Raw genomic sequence first — 21,853 nt, forward strand, 5'->3', positions numbered from 1 at the left:
GTTCAAGTTCCTTGTAGATTCTGGATATTAGTCCTTTGTCAGATATGTAGTTTGTGAATATTTTTTCCCACTCTATGGTTGTCTGTTTACTCTGCTGATTATTTCTTTTGCTATACAGTAGCTTTTTAGTTTAATTAGGTCCCATTTATTTATTTTTATTTTTCTTGTATTTGCTTTGGGGTTCTTCATCATAAATTATTATTTCTAAGCAATGTCTAGAAGAGTTTTTCTGATGTTAACTTCTAGAATTTTTATGGTTTCAGGTCTTAGATTTAAGTCTCTGATCCATCATGAGTTGATTTTTGTATAATAGGAGATATGAAGATCCAGTTTTATTCTTCTACATGTGGCTTGCCAGTTATCCCAGCACCATTTGTTGAATAGGATGTCCTTTCCCTACTTTATGTTTTTGTTATTTTGTTGAAGATCAGTTGGCTGTACATATTTGGCTTTATTTCTGGGTTTTCTATTCTGTTCCATTGGTCTATGTGCCTATCTTTATACCAGTACCATGCTGTCTTGGTTACTATAGCCTTATAGTATGGTTTGAAGTCAAGTAATGTGATGCCTCCAGATTTGTTCTTTTTGCTTAGTCTTGCTTTGGCTATACGGGCTCTTTTTTGGTTCCATATGAATTTTAGGATTGTATTTTCTAGTCTTGTAAATAATGGTGGTGGTATTTTGATGAGAATTGTGTTGAATCCGTAAGTTGCTTTTGGCAGTATGGTCATTTTTACAATATTGATTCTACCCATCTGTGAGCATGGAATGTGTTTCCGTTTGTTAGTGTCATGATTTCTTTCAGCAGTGTTTTGTAGTTTTCCTTGTAGAGATCTTTCACCTCCTTGGTTAAGCATATTCCTAAGTTATTTTATTTTTATTTTTTTGCAGCTGTTGTATAAGGGATTGAGTTATTGATTTGATTCTCAGTGTGGTCATTGTTGGTTTATAGCAGTGCTGTTGATTTGTGTACATTGATTTTGTATCCAGAAACTTTACTGAATACAAGTATCAGATCTAGGAGCTTTTTGGATGAGTCTTCAGGGGTTTCACATACCATACAATTCACCCACTTAAAGTGTATAATTCAGGCTGGGCATGGTGGCTCATGCCTATGATCCCAACACTTTGGGAGACTGAGGCAGGAGGATTGCTTGGGCCCAGGAGTTCAAGACCAGCCTGGGCAACATTGTGAGACCCTGTTTCTATAAAAAATTTAAAAATATTTAAAACATTTAAAAATATGTAATTCAAGCTTTTAGTATATTCAGAGTTTTGCGGCTGGGCATGCTGGCTCATGCCTGTAACCCCAGCACATTGGGAAGCTGAGGCAGGCAGATCACTTGAGATCAGGAGTTTGAGACCAGCCTGGCCAACATGGTGAAACCTCATCTTTACTAAAAATACAAAAATTAGCCAGGCATGATGGTGCATGCCTGTAATCCCAGCTACTCAGGAGGCTAGGACAGGAGAATCACTTGAACCCAGGAGGTAGAGGCTGCAGTGAGCCAAGATCATGCCACTGCACTCCAGCCTGGGTGACAGAGCCAGATTCTGTCTCAAAAAACAAACAAAAAAAAGAGTTTTATAACCATCACCTCAATCTAATTTTGGAACATTTTCATCACCCTTCAAACCTATTAGCAATCAGTCTCCTTTCCCCACACCTTATGAGCCCTAGGCAACCACGAATTTACTTTCTGTCTCTATCAGTTTGCCCATTCTGGACATTTCGTATAACTTGAATCATATGATATGTGGCCTTTGCGTCTGGTTTCTTTCACATAGCATAATGTTTCCAAGGTTCATCCATGTAATAGCATGTATCAGTACTTCCTTTTATTGCTGAATAATATACCATTGTATGAATAAATATACATTGAGTTTATCCAGTCATCAGTTGGTAGAAATTTGGGTTTTTCCACTTTTTGGCTATTGGGAATAATTCTGCTATGAAGATTCATGTGTAAGTGTGGGGGCCTCAGTTTTCATTTCTCAGGTATATACTTGGGAGTAGAATTGCTGGATCATGTGGTAACTCTTTGTTTAACTTGAGAAACTTCCAGACTTTCCCAAAGTGGCTGCACCATTTTACACTCCCATAAACAGTATGTGAGGGTTCCAGTTTCCCTATACCCTCTCAACACTTGTTATTATCTTTTTACTATAGCTATCCTAGTGGTTGTAAGTGATATCTTATTGTGATTTTGATTTACATATCCTTGATGGCTAATTATGTTGAGCATATTCTCATGTGCATACTGGCCATTCGTGTATCCTTTTTAGAGAAATATCTATTCAAATCTTTTGCCCATCTTTTTTTTTTTTTTTTTTTTGGAAACAGTCTTGCTCTGTTGCCCAGGCTGGAGTGCAGTGGCACAATCATGACTTACTGCAGCCTCAATCTCTTTGGCTCAAGGGATCTTTCTACCTCATTCTCCTGAGTAGTCGGGACTATAGGTACTTGTGACCACACCAACTACATTTTTTAATTTTTATTTTTAGTAGAGAGGAGGTCTTGCTATGTTGCCCAGGCTGGTCTTGAGCTCCTGTCTACACATTTTAAATTGGGTTGTCTCTTTATTATTAGGTGATAAGTTTTTAAAATATATTGTGGGTCATATATGTGATTTGGCAATATTTGATTATAGCAGTTGTCTTGAAAATTTCACTTTCTTCATAGTATTATTTAAAGCATCAAATTTTCATTAAGTCCAATTTATCCATTTTTAAATCTTTTTACTTTTGGTATCATAGCTAAGAAACCATCACCTGATCCAAGGTCTTGAAGATTTATCCCTGCTTTCTTCTAAGAATTGTATAGGTTTAACTCTTAAGTTTAGGTTTCAACTTTAATTTTTATATATGGTATGTAGGGTTCCAACTTCATTCTTTTGCATATGGATATTTTGTTGTTTCAGCACTATTTGTTGAAAAAAACTATGTTTCCCCCACATAATTATTTTTATACCCTTGTTGAAAATTAAATGTGAGAGCTTGTTTCTGGATTCCCAGTTATATTCCATTTACCTGTGTGATATTTAGCCTTATGCCAGTACTGCAGTTTTTTTAAGGATTAAAATTGATGACAAATAAAAATTATATTGGTTTAGCTTTGTAGTAAGTTTTGAAATTAAAAAAAAAAAAAAATGAGTCCTCCAAATTCTTTTCTCCTTTTCAAGTTTATTTTGGCTATTCTGGGTCTCTTGCAGTTCCATATGAATTTTAGCATCAACATAACAGTTTTTGAAAAGAAGTCAACTGGGATTTTGATAGGGCTTACATTTAACTCATAGGTAAATTTGGGGAGTATTTTCATGTTAACCATCTTAAATCTTCCAGTCTATGAACAGGGATATCTTTCCTTTTATTTGGGTCATGTTTAGTTCTTTTCAACAGTATTTTGTAGTTTTCAGAATATAAATAGTTCTTTTCCTAAGTATTTTTTTATTGAGCCATCAGTCTTGGATCACTTTCCTACTTCATTCCCTACAAATATATTTACCTCTTCGCCTATCTCAAGTATCTTTATTTACTGTTTTAAAGGTTGGACTGACCCACCTACTGTTCAAGGCAACTCATCTACCTCGAGACTTTTCTCCCAACAGTTTTTCTCCCTCTTAGCCCTCCCCCTGCTTTTCCCTTCCACCTTTCCTGTACTTTCATCCTTTCCTCTTTTGTAGTCTCTTCTTCTGGCTTAGAAATATGCTCAAAACCACTCTTGCCACATTCTTACAAAATAAAAAGCAAAACAAAATAAAACTTTTTTTTTTTTTTGAGATGGAGTCCCGCTCTGTTGCCCAGACTGAAGTGCAGTGGTGCAATCTCAGCTTACTGCAACCTCTGCCTCCCAGGTTCAAGAGATTCTCTTGCCTCAGCTTCCCGAGTAGCCAGGTTTACAGGCACTTGTCACCACACCTGGCTAATTTTTTTGCATTTTTAGTAGAGTTGGGGTTTCACCATGTTGGCCAGGCTGGTCTCAAACTCCTGACCTCAGGTGATCCGCCTACCTCGACCTCCCAAAGTGCTGGGATTACAGGCCTGAGCCACCATGCCTGACCAAAATAAAACTCTTTATCTGCATCCACCTCCCACCTGCTGTCTAGTCCATCTCTTCTTTGTACTAAACTTCTTTTAAAAGTACACCGACTCACTGTTTCTACTTAACTCATGTTCCATTCAGTCCTTAACCCATTATAATCTAGCTTTTGTCCCCTAGCACTTCATTGATGGGCCTTTTGCTGAAATATTGATGATTTGCTGATTGGTAAACCTAGTCAACAGTTTGAGCTTTATCTTACTGGAACCCTTTTGTTACCTTTGACACTGGTGTCTTTTCATTCCTTTTGGCACTCTCTAGTCTCTTGGTTTCTGAGCCATTGGATTTTTCTAGTTCTCTCATCTTTCTGACCTTCCTTTTCTATCCTCTTTGTAGGCTGTTATTGTACCATCTGCCCCTCAAAAGTTGATGTTCTGTTGGTTTCCAGCTTTGGCTCTCTGATTTATCTCACCAAGTGATCTCAGCTGCTCCCATAGCTTCAAGTACCACCAAGCCATTAACTTTTGAGGCTTGGTCTTCAGCTCAAACTGGTGGTCCTAGGTTCAGGCTTATATTTATCTTTTGTTGACCATGTGTACCTGAATGTCACACAGTTACCTCAAAGTGAACATTTCCAAAACGAATTTATTTTTCTGCTAACATCATTCTATCTTTTATGTTCTGTATCTTGATCACCATCAGCTTAGTCACCCAAACCAGACACTCAGGAGTTCCTCTGGGTTCTCTTTTCCCTTCTTAATAATCTCTTTTTCAATCGTTCTGATTTTTTACCTTCCATTCCTAACTTAAAGGCTGACCATTCATGTCTTAGACTTCCATGTTTCAATTATGACCTTATAAGAGGGTGACATCATTAAGTCTTGCTGATTTTACCTCCCAAATATTTCTTGGATTGGCATTCTCATCATATTCTCTTCTACCACTACCCAGGTTTGAGATCTCGTTCTACTGCCTAGATTACTATGGTAATTTCCTGCCTGATCTCCCTATCTTCAATCTTGTTCCTTTCAAATTCACCTTCCATACAAGCACCAGAAAGATTTAAGATTCAGTTTTAGGATTACAATTCTGGGTAAGATATTTAAGCATCTGTTATCCTTTGTTTCCCACTGAATGCAATCATAAAGCCTGGAAAGAACACATGGCATAGCTATTTGAGAATTCTGAAAAGAAAATAGCAAGCAGATTGGAGAACACCAGAATTTGGAGAAGCAACAAATTCATGGCAAGTTTCCCAATTTTTTTTCTCTGGCAACTTAATCCAGTTTGAAACCTTGAAGTGAGCACTATGGTACAGATGGAAAGCTCCAGAAGAAGCTTTCTATGGCTTGAGAAGTGAAAAAATGAATTTCTAAAGTTTGGGGTTGGGGAGATAGAAAGCCCCATCTTCTTATTTCTCTTTTCTTTTATACTCCAACCCCCAGGCAACCATGTAGCGTCAGCAACAGTGATAGCAATGGGAGCCTTCGAGAACCAATACTCTCAGGGAATGGACCCATAATCTCTATTTGAGGTAAAGATGTGGCCCCAAGAGAGCAGAGCTATGTTCTGTTGATTTTTTTCTCTTTCTGTTCTCCCACTGCTTATCTCCAGATGTGGCATAATTGGAGACATGAACAATTTCTGACTAGTGGACTGAAAGGGAAGTATTAGGAATTGGGTAGTACTGCGGAGTACTGGGGAGAATGTGGAGCAGTAGGAGCTTAGAAAAGTGACCCCACAAAGTTTTTTTACTGTACTTTTTGGTGTGTATCCTCAGCCTGTACATGTGTTGATCCAGATCCTAATTATCATATTAAAGAATTTGAGAACTGAGCTGACAGACAGCCATCTAGGTTCTAGACTGACCATTTCATGACACAGAGCAAACAGATCCAGATAGCACTGCAAAGCCTTTGAAAACTGAGGTTGGACCCTCAGCTCATGGAAGGCAGGTGGAAGCTTGTGGCCTGAACCTAATCAGATTGACTGGAAAAGCAAACATACATTTTGCATAAAATTTAAACAAGATCTACAATCTTATAATGTCTGTCCAGGGTGTACTCCAGAATTACTAGGCATACGAAGAACCACAGACATCTCAACTTGGATGGCAAAAGACAACAGCAATGACAAAAAGATAGAGGTGTTGGAATTATCCAACAAATACTTTAAGTCTGCTACTATAAAAAACTCAAATGGACAGTTGGCAAACACTTTTGGAACCAATGTTAAAATACAAATGTTAAGCTGTCGAGTCTCATCAAATAAATAGGAGCTAGCCAAATGGACATTTTAGGATTGAAAAATACAGTAACTGAAATTTAAGTACTCACTGGGTGGACTCGATAGAAGAGAGAGGACAAAGGAAAGAGTAAAGTTGAAGGTAGATAAATAGAAATTATGCAATGTGAATGACAAAAAAGATTGACGAAAAATGAACAGTGACTCAGGGACTTGTAGGACAATAACAAAAGGTCTGTCAGTCATGCTATTAGAGTCCTGGAAGGAGAGGAGAAAGAGAATAGTGCAGAAGAAAATCTTTGAATAAATAATGGCTGAAAAGTTCTCAAGTTTGGTTAAAGACACCACCAACCTGTAGGTTTAAGAAAACAAGTAAACCTCAAGCAGGATAAATAAAACCTGCAAATGGATAAATCATAGTCAAGCTGCTGAAAAAGACTAAGAAAAACATGGGGAGAAATGCCAGATATAGTATGTACCTAAAGTAAAATAAATAAATTTAAAAAAAAAGAAAAACAGAAATGATGCATTACGTACTGCATAGAGAACAATTTGAATGACTATAGATTTATCATCAGAAACTCTGTAGACCAGAAAGAATAAACACAAAATATTTCAAGTGTTGAAAAAATGATCAATCCAGAATTCAATATCTAGCAAAAAATACCTTTTAGGAATGAAGGTAAAACTTAAAATACCATTTCAGATGAAGGAAAACTAAGAAACATCACAGCAAGTAGATCTGCTGTAAAATAATTGCTAAAGGAATTTCTTCATATAGAAATGAAATAATGGACATAGAAAGTAGAATGATAGTGGAGACTCAGAAGGGTGGTGAGGGGGGGAATGATGAAAAAATACTTGGGCACAGTGTAAGTTATTTGATTGATAGATAAGCTAAAAGCCCCAACTTGACCACTACACTATGTTTGTAACAAACTTGCACCCTGTAAATTTATACAAATTAAAAATATCAGAAAGGAAATTGGAATATTGGGAATGAAGGAAGAGCAACAGATCTGGTAAGTATCTGGCTAAATATAATAAACTACTCCTAAGTTTTGCAAAACATATTTGTTGATTGAAAGCAAAAATTGCATTTCGATGGGATTTTTGATGTATGCAAATGTAATAAGACAGTGATAGCATAAAAGTGGAGAGAACAAAGGACTCAATATGCTGGTAAGGATTTTACACTGCAATTGAAGTGGTAAAATATTGATTCTAAGTAGACCGTGAAAAGTATATATTTTGTTATCCCTGGAGCAACTACTAAAAAAAAAAAAATTATACAGAGAGATGTCAAAGCCGCAATAAATAAATTAAAATGGAATACCAAAAGTTCAAATAATCTGGGAAAAAAGCAGCAAAAGGGAAACAGAGAAGTGGAACAAAAAACCAGGGACCAAACAGAAAAGTTAAAAATGGCAAACGCCAATTCAGTCTCATCAGTAATTACATTAAATGGTCTAAACAGACCAATGAAAAAACATATTATCAGGATGGATTAAAAAAGCATGACCACATGATGCCTACAAAAACTCACATCAGATATGCTGTTATAGGTGGGTTAAAAGTAAAAGGCTGAAAAACAAATGCCATTTGAAAAATAACCAAAAGAAGGCTTGAGTGACTATGTTAACATCAGACAAAGTTGACTTCAGAGCAAAGTGTCAGGAATAAAGAAGGACGTTATATATTGATAGTGTCAATTCACCAAGAAGGCGGCAATCCTAAATGTGTCCTAATAACGGTTTCAAAATACTAGAAGCAAAAAATGATAGAATTGAAACAAGAAATGAACAAATTCATAATTACAGTTTCAGTAATTGATGGAAGCTAGCAGACAGAAAATCAGAAAGGATATTGAAGAAATGAACAATACCATTAGCCAACTGAATACAACTGATGTTTATAGAACACTTCACCAAACAGCAGAATACACATTCTTCTCAAGTGCACATGAGACATTCTCCAAGGTAGGCCATACCCGAGGTCATAAAACAAGTTTTAACCAATTAAAAATAATAGAAATCATGCAGAGTGTGTTCTTTGGCCACAATGGAATTAAACAAGAAATCAATAACAGATAAATAATAATAAAATCTCCAAACACTTGGAAATAACATACCTTTAAATAATCCATGGATCAAAGAAACTGGAAACCACCCAAAGGACCTCCAGTGGATGAATGGATAAACTGGTGGATCCATGTAATTGAATTCCATTCAGCAATTAAAAGGAACAAACTGTTGATTCACACGACAACTTGAAAGAACATGAAGGGCATTTTGCTGAATTCAAGAAGCCTGCCTCAAAAGATTACACATATTCTATGACATTCTTGAAAGCACAAAATCATAGTGGTGTAAAAATAGATCAGTGGTTAGAAGTAGAGTTAAGGTGTGATTATAAAGAAATGATATGAAGGACATTTATAGGGCAGTGGAAACTGTTCTGTATCCTGATGGTGGTGGTTACATGAATGTCTACACATATTAAAATTCATGGAACTCTACACCAAAAGAAAAGGGCAATTGCATGATTATTCGAAAAATAGACTTAAAATTCAATTCTGATGGTGCTTCACTAGCCTAGCCTACAGGGTGCTGTACAGACTTCTTAATATGGATTACAGGGCACACCCTGGTGGTAATGCCTCAACAGCAGGGCTGTTTCCCCTCATAAAGCCCAAGAATGTAGTTTTTATGGGTGTAGACTGAAATGTGGTCCCGAAGGTCACAAATGTTTTGTCTCTAAATAAGACAGTTTTTGGTTTGGAAAATCAGGGATTTAGAAGACTCAAGTTTTCACCCTGGTGTAGTGTGTTGTGGACCCCTGGCCTAATACAGCCTCAGTTTCCTACCTGTTAAATGTGACTAAGAACTGGCTCCCCTGGGGTCATTATTAGTGTGACAGAAATTAAACCATATTTAGTGCTGAGCTGAACTGATTTTGCATTTGAACAGAATATGCCTTCCCACCTCAAACTCCTCCGGAGAGGAGACGAGTGTGTGATGTATGTGTTGGGCGGGGAATAGATGGTATTGTCAAGAGATTTTCGAGGTGCTTTATGCATTTATTTAACAGTCTGGGCTATACTTTATCCCACTTTACCTCCCCAGTAACTAATGTATTCCATTAAGATTTGTATCCTGTGGAGAATTAGCTCCTGGAACAATTACAGTGGCAGATATTTCCCCACAGGATCATCCAGAGTTGCAGCTAGGTTTTAGAATTCTTTGTGGCAGCCCTTTTAGTATGATGATCATACCTGATGGAGATTCTTGGCTTGTGCTGCTGCTGCCTTCCCTTACCTGCCATCCTGACCTGCATGTGGCTTGTTTAGAGCTTGGATGACCACCCAAGCCCACCTGCCCACCATTTCCACCACCATTCAACTTCCCCCATGCTTGAGGTAAATGATGAGGCACTGGAATTGATTATGTTTATTCATTTATTAAAATATTTCAAGAAGCACTACTTTATTAACTTTGAGGACTGGTGTTCTATTTGGTGGGGGGAGAGGAATAAGCACACTTTGTGGACCTTTTCTTTCTGCTTTTTCCAGTTACCCTGTGACTAACCCAGCTTCCTCCCCCAACCAGCCCCTGGCCCTGCTGCTTATTTGCAGGGGCCTCTAAGGAAATAAAAAGCACAGAGCAGAAAATAACAATGGATTACAGATTAGCTGACAAATAGACAAATACAATTCTATAAACCATGTAGCCAATCAAGGTCTCATATAGGATGGAATGGTGCTAATGGGTTTGGTTGCTTTGGTATTAGTTTCCACCTCTTGTGAAACAAAAATTCTTCCATCTGTGTCCTGAGGGAAGATGATGTTGACCCTGACTGTTTCTTCTGGCTCAGTTTTAAGGTAAAAAAATCTTTTTCTTATCCCCTGCCCTTATGGATGCAGCATAGGGCCTTTCTGGAGGGGACCCATAACTGTTGACCTCCTATAGTATTGACACCAGAGGCAGTTGGTGGTAGTTCAGATCTATGGGCTTTTTCTTCCCCACTATTCTTCTGGCCAGGAATTGCCTACCCAATCAATTCCTCAGAAAGTAATACCAAAGATAAAACCAAACCCTAGAGCTTTGGATCTTAATGATGTCTGAACATAATTGAGATGGATATTTGGTGTTTGGTCCCACCACCCAATCAATTGTATTACTGCAAATAGTTAACAAAGTTCTTAAAGGAGCTCACACATCCAGAGGCTAAGACAACTCCCTTGAGAGAGGGATCACTTCTTGCTTTGTTTCCAAGTCAGCATACACAAGGTGCTTGGCAAGCTGTCTTTCTTTTAGGGAAACTACTGGTAACTTGGCAATTTAGGAGGTAACTGAGGGATTGAGCAAGCCACACCTGCTCCTGGGCCTTGTCATCTATCAACTGTACTGCACGAGCTGACTGTAGCCCCAGATACCAGCGGTTTCATTCAGTATCATTCTGACTCAGAGTGGGAGGACAGGGTGGGTGAAAGGGAATCACATGGCACAACAGAACAACAGCAGCATCACTGTGCACAAAGACCTAACTATTGCAGCAAAGTAAGCACAAGAGATGGAGTCCTATTAGTTTACTATCATCAGTGATAAAAATAATTACAAGACACAGCCCTGCTTAGTGACTGCCGAAATAAAGATACCCTCTCCCAGGACTTCCTTCTGTTGTCCTAAATTTGCTCATTTGGAAATTTTCCCCTTCAGAAAAAGCTCTTCAGAAGCAAATGCAACTTGGTTCCCAACTCCTTGAGTGTGTGTGTGCAGATGTTAACACACACAACCATGGAGGAGCCAAGTCGGGCTGCAATGGTGAGCTTCCTAATTTGTTCTACTACCTGTTCCTGGGAAGAAAGAGTGATACAGAGAAAATCAAAGACACAGCGATAGCACACTCACTACTCAAATATGTACAACGAGTTAACATATTCTTATGCTTAAGTAAGCTTTACATGTTTTCTGTCATCTTTTTCCAATGACTTTCTTCTCTAGTTGTAGAGCTAGGACTTAATTTGTTTCGCACAGCAATCAGACATTTGGGGACTATCCCCTTGTTAATATTTTTCTCCTCACCTCTGCAGAGGTGGAGCACAGGTGGCTGGTTTAGGTGCTTTAGGCTGGTGGAGTTCCGGAGTTGAGAACCAGTGCTTGGAATCTAGATTGTGCACCTCAATGAACCAGCCATTGGACTGAATCAGGTAATTAAGCACACTAAGTTTGTCTGAGAAGTAGGGAGAGGCCAGTTTTCTCTTGATAAGTGGGAAAGGACACTTAACTAAAGGTATGACTCGAGGGTGGGGTGAAGATGCAAGGCTGACCAGAGAAACCTCTCTGGGCATTGGGGTTTAATCAGATTTGCCTGACTGGGAGAAGGCATTTTTGAAAAATGTGAATTAGGATTTGGAGCGATTTAGGACCAGTTTGTTTTCATGAGAAATTTGCAAGAACCATGACAGGAAAGCAGAGGCTTATAGCCTTCATTTCTCCAGGCCCATGTTTTTTCTGATCACTCGAATGCTCCTCTGTACTCAAGGGAAAAGGACAAGATGGTAGATTGAAGGTGACTTGGGAACTGACCCAACAGCCTGTCCAGAAGATCAGGCCAATATGGAGCTTGTGGGGAAGGGCCTAGGCTGTGACTTAATTGTCAGGCAGTCCCTAGTTCAGGCATCTAAGTCACAGAGCTCAAGGCCTGGTTGCTCCATATAGTCTTTTCATTGGGGAAGGACACAGTTGCTGATGAAGAGTCTAGGACAAATAGAGGAAAAATAGGCAGCCATGCCAGCTTAACCCCCTTCACTAGAGCATTGGTGTTTTTGTCCCCCTTTCCATGGCCTGGCTCAGAATTTTAAGAGAGCGTCAGAATCAGCTGGGCCATAGATCCCAGCCACCTCTAAGACACTGAAAATGCACCAAAAGACTTAGAAGCTCCACCAAGAACTAGGGCAGTTGGTAGAGATGTATGTGTCATGTAGGGTAAAGGGGAGTGGGAAGGAATTCCTGGATTAGCACAATAAATTAGGGTCACTTAGAGGTTGAGTTGTATTTTCAGTTCTTAAAAGTGTGTATATGTGTGTGTGTGTGTGTGTGTGTGTGTGTGTGAATACACACATCTTTATGTCTCTATATGTAATCTATACTGCAGCACAGCAGCAAAACATTTAGTTAAAAAATCCAGCAAGAATGCAGACAAACCCTCCACGGAGGCATGCAGGCTAGGATCAAGGAAGCAGGAGAGGAGCCTGTGTGGTTGCCATGAGGGGTGAGTTCCAACCAACAAGCCCACCCAGCCACCAGAGCACCACCTGGACATATGCAGACATACATGCACACATGGAAAAATGCAAAAGGTTTGCAGAGAGAGCGAGCGTGTGGTTACCACATCTACAAAAAGATATTTCACATGGTCATCTTAAAAGGAAAGTGGTCAAGCCCCCAGGATCCAGTTCTCATTTTAATGAGCCAACTAGAAGAGATCTGAAGTTGCAAGTTGCAGTTGGCAAGGATTCGAGGAGACACACAACCAAGCCTGGCGGTCCTGCCTGCCCCCTTCTCTTCATCTCCCTGGGAGTCTGTTTTTCATTAATTCCGTAGCATTGATAGTTTCTCTGCTGGTCAGAGAAAACCATTCCAAAACTCCCTGAAGAGGTGAACTCCCTTGAATCCTTTACAGATCCGATCCCGGGCCATTCATGAAGAGCTTATCCCAACAAATACTGTAGTTGCTCAAGATGCACAAAGAGGAGAACTGAACAAGACAACTTGGAACAAGAACCAATGAGGAAATGTAAACCTCTAAGGAGACCAGATTAAGTCCAGGAAAATGCATTAGTATAAAGAATTGGAGGGTCTTTCTTGGTGGTGCTTATGTTTGTTCTGAAATGATTTAGTCTAGCCTGTATTGAGGTTTTGAGAGTTTTTTAGTAGAATTCTAAATGCTGTGAGTTCTTCCAGCTTTCAAGGGCTACAGCTGAGATCTTGATGGTGTTGGAGGATCATCACCCTTTGCTTCATCTTCACGATGCCTGCGGTGCCACAAACGACCTTCAGAGGAAAAAATGGTATAGAAACAATGAGGTTAGCACATTGCCAGATGCCCAAGTATGTGGACCCGAAAGAGAGTAAAGAGTCTGTTAGGAGAGACTGGTTTGTTCTTATTGTACTAACCATCTCTGAATTATCAGAGAAAACCAGCTGACACCATGTGAGCTAAAGACAAATGGGATGAATTTTCAGAACCTGATAATCTATGGAACTGTTATTGACTCCATCAGTCTTTAGAAATGCTTGCAAACACCATGTTCTCCCATTTGACAGACTCTTAGAGAATGAAACCAGTTGGACCATACCTGAGAAAATATAGCTTGATCCAAGAGATTCTCTCTCAGATTTCATGCAAATTTTTAGTTTCTTGAAAGCAAACTGCTACCCTCTGTCCCTTTCTTTTTTCTTTCTTTCCTCCTTTCTTTCATTTCTCTCTCCTTCTCCTTCCTTTCTTTTTTCTTTCTCTCCTTTTCTCCTTTCCTTCCCTCCTCCCTGCCTCCCTTCTTTCCTTCCTTCTCTTCTTTCCCCCTCCCTCCTCCCTTCTTTCCTTCCTTTTCTTCTTTCTCCCTCCTTTCCCCCTTCCCTCCCTCCCTCCTTCCTTCATTCCTCTTTCTTTTGAGATGAGGTCTCACTCTGTTGCTCAGGCTGAAGAGCAGTGGCACGAAGACAGCTCACTGCAGCCTCAGCCTCCCAGGCTCAAGCAATCCTCCCATCTCAGCCTCCCAAGTAGCTAGGACTACAAGTGCACACCCCATGCACTACTAATTTTTTATATTTTGTAGAGACGGGGTTCCACCATGTTGCCCAGGCTGGTCTTGAACTCGTGGGCTCAAAAGGTCTGCCTGCCTTGGCCTTCCAAAGTGCTGGGATTACAGGCCTGAGCCACTGTGCCTGGCCTGTTCCTTTTTTTCCACGTCCACTATTACTACATCTCCCAAGCTTCCAGGTTGTGTAGGACCAAAATTTAGGAGAGACCACCATGGATATCAGAATTGGCATAACCGAAAACTCTAAGAGAAACTTCTTTTGAATCCCACTGATATATCAATAGTGTTTAGGGCCAATTCTGAAGAAAAAGGAATGGAACCAAAATTCAGACAATGAAACATACAGATATGTTTCTTTTCTACCACTTACTATAACAGGAACAAAAGTGTTTAGCTAGGTCACAGAACCTATTCCTGACCCTTAGGAGTGAATCACGCAGAAAAATCACGGCCTGTTTGCATTTTTGTTTTCTGTATATGTCATGGAGACCATGCAGGTTCTTCTTTTACAAGTGTCCATATCACTTTCTTACACCTTGTCCAAGAGATGGCTTGGTGTCATCTTGAACAAGGTGTATCACTTACTGCTAGCTCCCAGGTGGCCTCCCCTTCATCATCACCATTCCCACAAACATTGGGGCTTTAGGTTTCTGGGAGGTAGCCAGGCTGCTGGGGGTAGTCTCCATTACCCCTCTGCCTGAGGGAAAGACTTACCAATAAAACCCTGGACACTTTGGCCTGATTCAGGCTTGCGTTCCTCTTCTAGCTTTTTCCTTCTCAATTTGGGGAACTTAATTTTCAGCCTGAGGCTTCTACTGTCAGTGTCCGAAGATTTTTCCTGTGAAACAACAAGGGGAAGGTCAAAATGTTAGTTGCCTAATATTCAGAGATAATTTCTAGAGTCCTGGAAAAGTGGTAAACAAGGATGACTGCAGAAAACAGGGAGATATGCTGTCTATCCAGGTGTAAGAAACATCCCCCATCACTGGTTGCATGCCCTAGGAAAGCAATTGATCTTTACCAAGAGATTACTTGGTGCCAGGTGACTCACGAGCATTAATAAATGCTCTCATACAACTCTCAAAGCAACTTTGCAAAGTGGTTATTAACATTCCTGTATCAGAGATGAAGAAGCAGAAGCTTATAGAAGTTAAGTATTTCACCTGAGTTCATGTGGCTAGGGATTAGAAGGATGAGTTTGCTAGGGCCACTGTTAGCTCATATGGCATCTCTGCATGAATTAGGGAAAAACACCTCTTCCTTCAGACATACAGTTTGGTGCGCCCTTACTTGCCTCTTGGCCAAATACCTTCTTATAGGGAAGCCCCCTGCCTGCCAGGCCAGCTGCTTCCCTGTCTGGAATGCAAAGAGGGTTCTCTAAACATAACTACTATGAATGTCGGCTCTCTGCTGTGCAGATCCTGCAGGCTCTGTAATTCCAGCTCAGGCCTGCTAAAGTGTGCTTGTTTTACTACTGGTCTCAGGAAAACATAATTTTGAGATTAACTTTGTTGCCAGAAAACCCAGAGCAGGAGGGACGGGAAGCAGCAGGGAGAGGTAATATTTGGAAGATTTAACCACCAGTATGGCCTGGGCCCAGATGAAGTGCAGTCCTGGCAGCAGGTGCTGAGCAGGGAGGGGGAGTTTGCAGACATGAAAACAACACATGAAAACCTATCTTGTTTATTCTTTGTTGATCATCTCTTACTACAGAATGAGTCTTCTTTCTGGTTATTTTTCTATAATTGCCTAATTTTTCTACATGTTTTTTGCCTTACCCTATCTATTTATGATGAAGAGATTGGGGGAAGGTGGGTGGGGAGGAAGTTCCAGTAAGCTTCAGCTGAAAGCCAGCACTGGACCCCCTGTACTACAATCAGTCACTGTGTCCTGGCCCACACTGGAAGGGAAGGCACTAAGGAAGAATCCCTCTTTCCCTTTATTTCCCAATTCCCAAGTTACCCACCTCTGAAACAAAGATCGAATTCATCCAGTCTATCTCGGATAGCTTTTTGAACTCTTTATTCATGGCATCCAGGGTGCTTTGTAATGTGGCCTCATCCTCAGAACTTCTCAGCTGGCATAGACAGGAAAAAGAGTGAGTGTCCAATGACTAGCACTTTTGTAGACTCTTACACTCTCCCTCATTCGCAGTCCCTGCTAGTGGCCAAGAGACCACAAGGTGCCAACTTGTATCCCTTTGGCCCATAGCCAGCTCTTTTCTTTCTCAATAGTAATATCCAGAAAATAATCAAATTGTGGGTTTCTTCCTGGGGCTGGGCATGCTTAATAGTTTTGCAAGCAGAGAGGCCTTTTGATTAGTATCAATTAACACTGAGCTTCACTCCTATAGCTTGGGGTCCAGGACAGGGGTCCTACTCTTGATCTCAAGTTCCTGAAGACATCCCAGTGTTCCCCTAAGTAAGAGCTATGAAGTTTTGAGCACATACTGTATGCCAAGCACTGTACATACATGATTTCGTTCCATCTTCCCAGTAACCTTACAATATATACCTTACAAGGTACTGTTGTTCTCATTCCATGAGTAAGAAAACAGACTTCAAGAAGTTTACTGCTCAAGATCACACAGCTAAACAGAACCCAGGTCTCTTTAACTCTATAGCCTACCCTCTATACAACACTGTCTTAGCAAGGACATGTAGGGAGGTCAGATGCTGAGGGAATCTATTACATGCTTACTGTAATTTAAAGGTTGTTTTGTGAAGCAAGGAGAGAGATAGAGAGAGACTGGCTCAACTTTCTCCTCTTGGAAAAGAGAGTCTGTCTCCCCAGTCTGTGCTTTTGCCCCCAGCTATCACTCTTACTAATTAAGAAATGAGTTCTTGATAGCTTGTCCCCCAGGTTCAGGAAGCAAAGCTTCCTAGTAACACCCAAAACCCAGAGGATGAACTCTGTACAGTCCATGGAAGATTTAAAATGGATTCTTTTGGGACCATCTTCAACTGAGAAGAACCAAGTTCTAGAACATCAACACAGGTAAGATAGTTCATATTCCAGTAAGTAGTGAGCTGGGAGAATGGATGGGCACAGATATCTTCAACCCTGACATGATTACAGCCCACCTAACCTGGCCTCACCTCTCCTGCCTGGTATGCACTTTACTTTCCATCTAGCATTTATGTGGCTTCTTGCTGTACACAGGCTACTTGCTGCTCCAGCCATAGGTCGAGCCTTGTCAGCTGTCACAAATGGGTGACATGTGAATGAGAGGAGTACTACAGGGTAGGAGGTTATGGTCAGTCACAATGGGATATTGTGGGGGCAACAAGTCAGTGCTGACAAACAATGTCTTTTGCTTTTCAACTAGTAACTTACGCGAATACAGACTGCCCTAGATGCATGGGAAATGTGTGTGCCAAGTAAGGGAATTGGGAATTACTGGGTGGGATTCACTTTGACATCAATTTACTTCCCCTTGCTAACTCTGAGCTCTTTGCTGCCCTCCTTCTTCAAGGGGAGGAATAACACCCAAATGAAAGAAGCTTTATCTTCATCTCACCTCTATGACAGCCTTTCTGGAGATATATGGTCATTTTTAGCTGCTGCCTGCTTTTTGGCCACATTTGGATGTGTGGATGTATATGTGTGTTGAAGTCTTCACCAGGCCCTATGGGGTGGCAGACTTCTCAAGTGTGGTGTGTGCTCAAGTCGGGTTGTTGGTTCACACGAACCAGTTTTCAGGTCGTGAGCCTCAGGAAAGTCTGAGTGGCAAAAAGAGACCAAACTCACCTATTTCCTGCTGCCTAAATAGTCAAGGCCATTGAGCTCTGCCTATATATAGAAGGTACTTCTGTTGATGTTGTCTAAAGCTGAAAGACTAGCTTGGGGCTCAGATGTTGGGACAGCCTGACCTGATTGCCTTAGCCATTCTGCCTCCTGTGCAGTGTGCCAATTAGATGAGCAAATGAAAAGAGGAAATAGATGTACTTCTTGCAATATCAAGTCAGAAGCCCCTCTTCAAATAAACCTTAATTAGATGAGAGGCAAGAACAGCAACCCACCTCAGGGCCTTACCAGCCAACCCTAAAAATGGGATGGTCATAATTGGTCACCTAATCAGAACACACTCACTAAGTATGCATACTGGTTTTGCTTTCTGAGAAACATGCAACTAGCCTTGTAGCCTAAAAATGGAGCCTCAGTCTGTTCTCCCTAGCACCAATAAAATGTACCATCTATCAAGCTGCTAGTATGTGTTAGGTGCTGACAGTTAGTATACAACAACCTGGAGAGGTAGGGATTATAATTCCTATCTTGTAGATAAGGAAACTAAGATCCAGAGAGGTGAAGTCATGTAGCTAGTGTTATGGGTTGAATTGTGTCCCCCCAGGAATGATACATTGAAGACCTAATCCCCAGTACATCAAAATGTGACCTTATTTGGAAATAGGGTCATTGTAAGATGTAGTTAGTTGTTGAGGTCATATTGGATAGGGTAGGCCCTAATCCAGTGTGACTGGTGTCCTTATAAGAAGATGGCCTTGTGAAGACAGAGCAACACAGAGAAAACATCATGTGAAGATAGAAGATTGAAGTGATGCATCTACAATCCAAGAAACACCAAAGCTTGCCAGAAAACCACTGAATGCTAGAAAGAGGCAAAGAAAGACCCCTCTACAGGTTTTACAGGATGGCCCTGCTGATACCTTGATTTTGGATTTCTAGCTTACAGAATTATGAGACAATACATTTTGATCGTTTGAAGACACCTAGTTTTTGGTACTTTGTTATGGTAGCCTTAGGAAACTAATATATTAATAACTGGTAAGTGGTAGATTTGAGACTTGAACCCAAGAATCTCTCAATATTTCTATTTATCCACACCACCTTTTCACAGGTTTCTACATGAAAGAGGCATGTAGAAACTTGGGAGGTACAAATCAGCTCAAAGAGCTCATCTTTTTCTACTGCAGCTGAATCAAGTACGATAACACTCTACTTTTTATTGGCCTGGTCTGAACCTACAAGACATTTACCAAAGGACAGGTTGAGACTTTCTCCCAAGAATATGGTAATCTCTATGGATTAGCAAAACCCATGAAATCATACAATCAACAACAATTCTAGGTGACACAGTCGGGACTTCCAGGCAAGCACCTGGCCAAAATGCTCCCACAAGTCTCCAGTGCCCTTGGACCAAGCACAAGACCATGATCACGTTCAGATGGAATACATTGCCCTCCCATGCTTCAATCCCCTGCACTCACCAGCTTTTCATCCAGGAAAGCTGTGGTGTCATCATAGAGTCCTTTAAGACTAAATGTAATATCTACGGCATCATTTCTGCTTAGAGTCTGAGAGGAGAAGAAAGGAAAAGGAGAGAAAAAGACAAAGACAGGGGAGTTGTTGGTTAGTAAGCATGCAGCTGGCTTCTCCATGAGAAGGGAGAAGGAGGCTAGTAGGATGTGGCTATAGGTGAAAAAGCAATATTCAAAATATAGCACAATTAGTTCAGCATGAGCACCAACCAATCTGAACCAGTGCAAGCTGACAACTGCTGGTACAGGAGTTGTGTACTACTATGTGAAGTGGCAGAGCACGACTTGGCTTTGGCATCATTGATTTATTGCAGTGGGTATAGGAAAATAGAAAATATGCAAACAAGAGAATAAATGTAAGGCCACTTGTTGTCTCTAGGCCAAAAACCATCATTTCAGGGCAGGTGGAATTAGGGCCGACCATCTCTCTTCCTGCAACTAAGACCTTGAGCTGCAGGCCTCCTCCAACTGTAATCAGGCTCTGACACGATTATATCTTTCGCCTAGCACTAAAGTTACTTTTTAAAAGCATCACGGAACAATTCTGGCAATGGACAAAGCCATGGGATGGCACATTTAACATTAAGTGTCCAGCTTGATCTGGACTTTTCCCTCAAGAGGAAAACCAAGGCATCCGGAAGTTCTGGTTTCAGTGACATGTGTCACCTTATCCGGTTATACAGAGATCTACTTGGGATAAGGAAGGGCCACGGCCAAGTTTCTCTTCATTCATTGTCCATTTCTCCCTTGAGGCTGGTGTGGTGGATGGCTATTAGGGAAGAGGGCTAGCTCTCAGATTGATGAAATTTGCTGTGGTTTTCCCTCAGCAACCAACTTGGACCTGCAACAAGTCAAGGAATGACTGCCTTCCCATCCACTCTATCCATCAGTTTCCTGCCATATTTGCCCAATTTCTCCACCTAGCCTCTTGTTCCACTTCCCTCCCTTTCATCCTCTTTCCTATCTGGTTTTGTTGCTTTCCTTAATTCACTCCTTTTCCACTTACTTCAATGGGAATACAGGAAGCTGCGCCCAACTCACTGCCACTGTCTTGGCCATAAAATGTATTATTCAGGACGTTAGCACTGGCATTCACAGAATCCATGAGGACAGATACATGCTGGTGGACCTTGCTCAGGTCATTAAGTCTGTAATAAAGCAAGGACAGATAGATGAGTTGGGATTTCTGAAGGACTTCTGACCTGAGGCACTGGTGAGGGTTTGGGTAACAGTAGAAATTAAAGCCCTGGGTACCTGACTTGGATTCATGACTCCTTCCTTTTTGTTCTGCTCTTCTCTAGGGAGCTACCTATGCTAACAAATGTTTCTACTCTTCTCCAGGTATTTACCTTTACTCATCCTTGTCTCACCTGAATTTAGGTACTGGGACCTTGGGGAGGGTAGGAGGCTAGAATAGAGGCGGGCAGCTGACTCCAGGAACTCTAAGGCCCTTCTGATATTTAGGGGCAAGGGTAAACAGTCTTAGTTCTGGTTGGGCTTGGAGCAGTATCAAGAGATCCAAATTCATCCCTGGGTCTAATGAGAGATGTCTAAGCTGGCTTATTGTTTAGCACAAAGAATGTTTCCTGCCTGGATTGTGAGAGTCCTACTCAATCTTTAGAGCTCTAAGCTAAATTCCTCTCTGAGGCCAGGCTTCCTGGTGGCCAATAGATACAAAATGGCTTCTTCTCCCTATGCCTTCTTGTGATTCTCAGCTCTGTATCTAGGCCAGTCCACTTACCTGCTGATGAGGTTTTCTGCAAGCCGAGCTAAGTGCTGCATCTGGGCATACTCCTCATCAGAGAGGCACTCTTGAGAGTCCTGGGAGTGCAGCTGGGGTTGAGGGGCAGCTTGAATTTCAGTATGCTTGCACTCCCATGTTTTCATTGAGTTCTCAAAGTCCTGGAGATGAATACAGTGGCATATCTTAATGATTGCTGTAGCTACTAGGGCACATGACAGATCTGTCTGGGAGTCTGACATTTGCAGGCAATGGGTATGTGGGTAAAGTGTGTAAATAGGACGGAGGGCCCCTGACCATTCCCTCTCTCATACCCATCTATATACCTATACAAGTATCCATCATTTTATTCAATATATCTTCTGGACTCTGCCCTTTTAGCTTTTGTTGTTGTCAGTATGCTGGGTTTTGGGATACCAGGCTTGGGTCAACCACATGTCTGCTTTCTAGAAGCTCCTATATGAAGGCATCATGATTGACAAGACAGTGGAGCACCTTTCATGCTCCCTTCTTTACCAAATGTAGGCAATATGTGGTGACACAGTTTAGATTCAGACATATCTAATTTAATTTTGAATCCTGTTTCTGTCATTTACTAGTTACCCGACCATTAGCAAATTATTTAATCTCTCTGGTCCTCATTTTCCTCATCTGTAAAGTGGGAATAAGTGTATCCACCTCATAGGATTGTGGGGAATATCTACATGAGAGAAATGTAAAGTGCCTAG

At 40.9% G+C, this 21,853-nt stretch overlaps 1 protein-coding gene across 1 annotated transcript in view; it reads right to left on the reverse strand.

The window, feature by feature from the left end:
* Positions 1–13,160: 13,160 nt before the first annotated feature.
* Positions 13,161–21,853, reverse strand: part of DGKK (diacylglycerol kinase kappa) — a 97,436-nt gene continuing 88,743 nt past the window's right edge. Inside the window, exons 24-29 of the mRNA XM_039475601.2 lie at positions 21,126–21,286; positions 20,391–20,532; positions 19,334–19,420; positions 16,072–16,182; positions 14,820–14,943; positions 13,161–13,338 (exon numbers count right to left, since the gene is read on the reverse strand). Coding sequence (XP_039331535.1) covers positions 13,259–13,338; positions 14,820–14,943; positions 16,072–16,182; positions 19,334–19,420; positions 20,391–20,532; positions 21,126–21,286 — 705 coding nt within the window. The 3' untranslated portion in view covers positions 13,161–13,258. The remainder of the gene's footprint in view (positions 13,339–14,819; positions 14,944–16,071; positions 16,183–19,333; positions 19,421–20,390; positions 20,533–21,125; positions 21,287–21,853) is intronic.

This window comes from Saimiri boliviensis, chromosome X (assembly GCF_048565385.1).
Source record: "Saimiri boliviensis isolate mSaiBol1 chromosome X, mSaiBol1.pri, whole genome shotgun sequence".
NCBI classification, from domain to species: domain Eukaryota; kingdom Metazoa; phylum Chordata; class Mammalia; order Primates; family Cebidae; genus Saimiri; species Saimiri boliviensis.